Raw genomic sequence first — 6000 nt, 5'->3', positions numbered from 1 at the left:
CGGCGGCTGCATCACATGACACGCGATGCGGCCGCCTGTGCGCCCCCGGGCTGATATATGCCAGCCCGCGCCTGCGTACATTAACATGACAAGTTTCCGAAAAAAAAAAAAAAATCCGGAACTTGTTAGATAGCGGCCAGGTGCAGTCACCATACTGTTGAATGAGAAGAGGAGTGCAAAGCAGCAGATATCCACGATATCTGCTGCGATGCACCTTTATTAAATATGCGGAGGACACAGCGGGACCTGATTTCCACGGTAAGTGCACGATAGTGCACTATCATTACTTGTTAAATATGCCCCTGTGGAACTTGTGTTACCACTTATATAGACCCACAAGTTCTCTACCTATGATCCCATCAATGTGACAGGTGCGCGCTGCCGCCCGGGATCAGCGTCTCACAGGGACCTGCGTGGGCGGGACTAGCATAAATAGGAGGCGTGGCTTCCACTATCGCTATGACTGTATGAGCAAGTTACCCATCCTGCCCGGGGGCGTGCCGAGGGCGTGTCTTGCCGCTGACGGGGCGTGCTTACATGCAGGGGGCGGGCTGCGCTCCCCCTCCCAGTCTCAGACATGTGTGAGCAAGCAGCCCGATACTGCAGGACTAGCGTCCACAAGCTCCTGCAGCAGCAGCAGTCTCAGGTCCGGGGACTGGACGGTCTACTCCGCTGGATCGTTACTAAGATGAGCGATAAGAGTGAGCGAGAGATGCAAGTAGAGGAGGCGGTCACAGGGGCGCAGGACATGCCCAACCCGGGTACCAGGAGGGGCATTTCTGTCATACTGGATGTGAGTAACAGAGCGCTGTACAACAGCTGCTTCATACAGTGTTCCTTAAAGTATGATCGGTTGTATATACACAATATATGTAACATGTCTTATCTATGCAGATATTTTGACACCAAAAGCAAAACAATAATATATACATAATGATTTAAATGCATTTATCTGGTGCATGTGTATGGCATATACCCTACACATAGTGGACGAGGCTATACTAATTTATATACTGCTTAAAACTTGTGAATTAGAAAGTACTGTCTGCAGGAATATTAGTCCTAAATGTTCTGTAGTTCGTTAATGTATCTAATGCTAGTATTATTAATTGTTCTCTATTGTTCTGGGTGCAGCTGTAGAGTACCATCAGTAAAGTCCTACTGTCACAGTAGCTGGTGGTTTGATTTAGTACTGGAGAGAATAATCTGAAACACCCCACTAATGCATCATCATATCTATTGTAATATGGATATTATTCTATCATAGTACAGAAGTAAATTGTTATTTACACATAAAAAAGCCAATAAACTAGCTTTACAACTTGGGTTGCAGGAATACACTCCAAGGAAGTGAAAGACTCCGTATTCACTATTCAGCATTCCTGAAAGTAGTTTTTTTTATCTGTAAATTAATACAGCTGGCTGAGCTTTATACAACCTCGCTTGTTTAGATCAACTTGGATTTAAAGCTTCCAAAATGCAGATTATATTACACCCAACTGTGAGGTACTAGATTCTAGTGTATTGCAGCAGGTTGCATGGTAGACTATCTCCGGCAATTAAACTATCATAGCATTCATGAGGATTATTTTAGCACTTTGAAAGAGAGCAGTTAATTTCCTGAATGTTATAGTGATGGTCATAAAGTAAAATGCACATCTTATTAATATATATATATATATATATATATATATATATATATATATATATATATATATTTATTTATTATAAGCCTCTTTCTATCTCCACTCTTGATATAAGCGGCAAGATTGACTAAATCACTGCTTCAGGCTAAATATAGACTGTCAGCATGGTGACTCTGCATTATATTTGTCATATAGCTTAATAATTATATCACCATGGAAATCAAAGAGACTGGGATGAGTGTGAATTTTTCTTTCTGTGAAAGAAGGAATGTTGTAAATATATCATCTACATTCTCGGAATGGATCTCATTGTGCTTAATATGGAGTGTAGGGAGTTAAACGGCTTAGAATTTAGCCAGAGTTCTGCTACTTCCATCTCTTTAGTCCTCAAGGGCCAATAACTCGCCTGAGGCTAGATTGTAGACACTCTGAATGGTTAGCTGAATTTGTGGTCCTAATCAGGCTCCTTCTCATCCATAAAGTTGACCAATGTTCATACCCTCATTCTACACTAGTTGAGTAGGACTATTCTATTTTCCAAGCTAGTGAACAAATTACTGTACCAAAAGAATGTTACTTTTTTGGGTTACTTTTTTTCGGTAGCTGAGAAATCTAAAGGGAAATCTATTGAGACAACTCAGTGTACACATTATATATAATTATATACAAGAGCCGATAGAAAAAATGCTTTGTTCTGGATTAGTTGACATCAGACATATATATGCTGCTGCAGGTTTTCTGCGTGAGGTTATTTTTTCATAATCTACCTACAGTATTTAAAATAATTTTTGTTTAAATCCCATTTTTCCTCACAACACTACCCCTGACATTCCCCATTTCTTTGCATTGTTTAGCAGTGCTCTTCACAGTGACTGCATAGGGAGGTGTCCAACAATCATATCTGTGTATATGACATAACATAGTAGCTCAACTGAGTGCATTTATACAGGTCGCTAAACTCCAAGCTGATGCCTAATATACTTTTTATATTACAGTGAGGTATTATATTATTCCTTATAATATACAAATGTCAATTTACAACAAAGGAAGTTAGTTTGTATGAGGCATTATTCGTATCTAGAGGTGTCTTACCTTCACTGGCAGTTGTGCTTACCTTAACACAACAATTTTACATTGTCATGTGATATCACTACTCTAATAGATCAACATCATTATAAGTAATGATATCATTATTCTCCAAATATATGGATATATTGTACACAATATTTTACATATCTTCATGGCACTTGTCCATGATGAGGAATCAGGGCTGCTATGTGTTCAACATTCCAAGATGTAGCCTACGGAATGTAGCCTTAATGTTATCAAGTTGTGACACAAAGCTACTCTATTGAAATGGATGAAGAATTCCCAGGAGCCAATTAGCCAATGCACCTAAAAAAATGACTGATGGTGCCTCCAATTCTGGGAGTCCTTTCTATTGATGTCAACGGATGCACATCTTCCCTGTCTCCCTTAAGAGCGTCTGCTGGCTCTTATATCTCACTGACATTAATCTGTTCATGCCAGTATTAAAACAATCACCATTCACTCAGAAATCTACACTCTTATGTGGGTTTCCTATTTGCGATAGTTGCTAGCTATTTCTATTTGCACACTGTACATGGTTTAATGGCCCTTTATACAAGATACAGCTGCATTCTCTTACCTATAAAATTCTGGTGGGTGGGGTAGAAATAAAAAAGATTTAATGACTGGGATATAACAGGTACTGTTAGAATAAAGAATAACAGAGTGATATATTATTGTTCATATATAGCCTCCAACTGTAGGTTGGAAATGTGACCAACCTAATTATGAACTGATGAGTCAGTTGATCAGCTTCTCGATTGATAAAGGATAACGTCGGACTGGGAAGGCAGCCAGTGGACCGCAATCCATGCACGGAGAAGTTTGTCCGTTTATTTATGGTCCTGTTTAATTTTCTGATTCTGCTTAACTAGCATTTCTGTAGCTGGATAAATCACTTGATTGACGTACCCAGCGAAATAGGGATATCCATAAAATGTCTTGTCCCCTTTCTTTACACTCCCTGAGATTATCATGATGAAGCTGGACATAAAGTATTTCTACATAATGAGTGGAGCAGTAAGCTTTTTATTGTTTAGCTGTTGTTAAAGAAAGCAGTTAAAAATCGAGCCTCCGGCCAATAAGCGAATAACTCTTTTAAAGTACTATAGGTAATTGGAATCCATACGTAGAGGCTCATGGCAGTGTTGTATTGTCCTCTCTGTCACTCGGAATGTTACTGTTCGGTATAGATTGGGACTCATTATCTGCAGTTGAGTGATATTAATGATCTACTTACCTGTCACCAGCACTGTGAGATACAGTTGTGGCAAATTGCAGCATCACATTATACACCAATCTTAAAGCTTTAACGGGGGAAAAAACTGTTACGGGGGACTTGAACTCTCAATCTCTTTAGATAATTACTTTAAAACCCTCAACACGACAAGACAGGTTTTTTTTAAGATATCAACGTTATTATTTTAACTGTTTTGCCTTGGGTTTTGGGAAAGATCACATATACGGAGGTATGATAAGCGTACAAATGCAGAAATTCATGAAATAAAACCCCCTTATTGAGATTCCTATGGTGCTGTACTGTAACAATGTACTCTTAGATTACTTTAATTTATTGTTTCAAACACACCCTTCTGCAGCTTGTACTAAGTACATTGTTTTAACCTTCTGGCTGTTTCCGCTACTTATCAGCCATTTATTATTAACTTGTGGATGATACAATGTTTTTTGTCTTTGGTTAAGTATTGTTGTACCTAATTTATTACTAAGATTAAGGGTACTTTGTGGCCCTTTAGAAGGTTAGAGGGCTGCACCCAGGGGCCCCCAAAGTGTATCAGGTTGCCCATTACTGATCTAGAGAGCAGTTTTGGAGTGTGACACAGAGAAAACTGAATAAACAACTGAAACAAAAAGAAATCAATGTACGTAGTACAAGTTGCAGAAGGACGCACAGAAGCCAAAAAAGTTAGTCGCCTAAATTTGGGAAACTCTTTGAACCTATTCTCTAATGGTCTTAGTGATGCCGGTCACATATGAAAATACTTTAAATGGCTCCTTTTAAAAGTGCTAGACTGCTTTAATTACTGAGAATCACCATTGGATGTAACCATTAATATTGGTTAAGTTGCTACTAGGAAAGCTCATCATATTAATGGGTGCTGACGTGACAAAATGTTTTTGTCTTGTACAGCATTGTGGTTTAGTAGTATGTTTCTAGCTATATAGAGATTAGAGTTGCTTGGCCAATTTAAAAGCACATACATTAAAAACACATTCCGTTGCAATTAGTTCAGATACATATCGGATTCCTGCATTTGTTAGTGTAGAAACATATAATATAAATGTGAATGAATTGCAATCCTTGTGCTTTCCACGTGTGGTTTTAAATGCCGACCTAGCGCCCCAAGTGGGATTATTTTATAGTACTTCTCGGAACACACAAGAGGTTCTAGGATAAATGTCTGCACTCAAACAACAGGCAAGATTAGTAATCTTAAAAATAGCATGAACTGTGGGCCTGTAATAATAGGTACTCAGACCAAGTTCACAAAGAACAAATCTGGAAGTTATAAATCCTGACTTGTAAGGCTAAATAAAAATAAATAAAAAAAACAGTAGCAGAGGTCATTAGCGACACTGCAATGAGCTGTAGTACAAAGTGAAATGTTAATACAATCATGCACAAATGGACTCTACAGTGCACTAGATGCAACATCAAAGAACTATTCAATTGACAGTCCCGGGCTAATGTCATTCCCCATCTATTTAATGCTGACAATAGTATACATTTCCATAAAGCATTGCTTCCAGTGTAGAGCAGGCTTAAGCATAATTTGCAGAAAAGACATTGTCACTTGGAGAGATGAAAGACACAGGTAAGTCAGTTAGTATGCAGAGAGGATGATGTTGCTGAAGGAAATATAAACAGAAAAATGTAATAAATAAATAAATAAATAATAAAAAAAAAAATCTGCATAAAACTTGTTTGTTGTTTTCTAGCTATTATCTAATATATATAAGCCTAGCGGCGTGTGTTAGTCTGTGTGTGTGGGGAAAAAAAACAAGCTGCAGCGCCACCTGCTGGGCGGAGTTATACACTGACCTACTAAATTCTTAGCTTTATCTAATATATAAAAGTAAAAGCCTAGCGGCGTGTTTTAGTGTGTGTGTGTGGAAAAAACTATTTTCTCAGAAAGGACTCATCCAATTGACCTGAAATTTGGTATACTGACATTATTTGACAAAAAAAATTAGAATAGTGAAGTCAGTTAACTTCCATCATCTCCCCTACCCCCTGTGGGAGGGA

General features: G+C 38.4%; 1 protein-coding gene across 1 annotated transcript in view; it reads left to right on the top strand.

The window, feature by feature from the left end:
• Nucleotides 1-557: 557 nt before the first annotated feature.
• The window catches only part of NECAB2 (N-terminal EF-hand calcium binding protein 2), a 136893-nt gene continuing 131450 nt past the window's right edge, over nt 558-6000 (top strand). The window contains exon 1 of the mRNA XM_075188888.1: nt 558-793. Within this exon, the coding sequence (XP_075044989.1) occupies nt 578-793 (216 nt within the window). The 5' untranslated portion in view covers nt 558-577. The remainder of the gene's footprint in view (nt 794-6000) is intronic.

This window comes from Mixophyes fleayi, chromosome 10, assembly GCF_038048845.1.
Source record: "Mixophyes fleayi isolate aMixFle1 chromosome 10, aMixFle1.hap1, whole genome shotgun sequence".
NCBI lineage: Eukaryota > Metazoa > Chordata > Amphibia > Anura > Limnodynastidae > Mixophyes > Mixophyes fleayi.
This window is presented reverse-complemented; position numbering and strand designations above follow the sequence as displayed.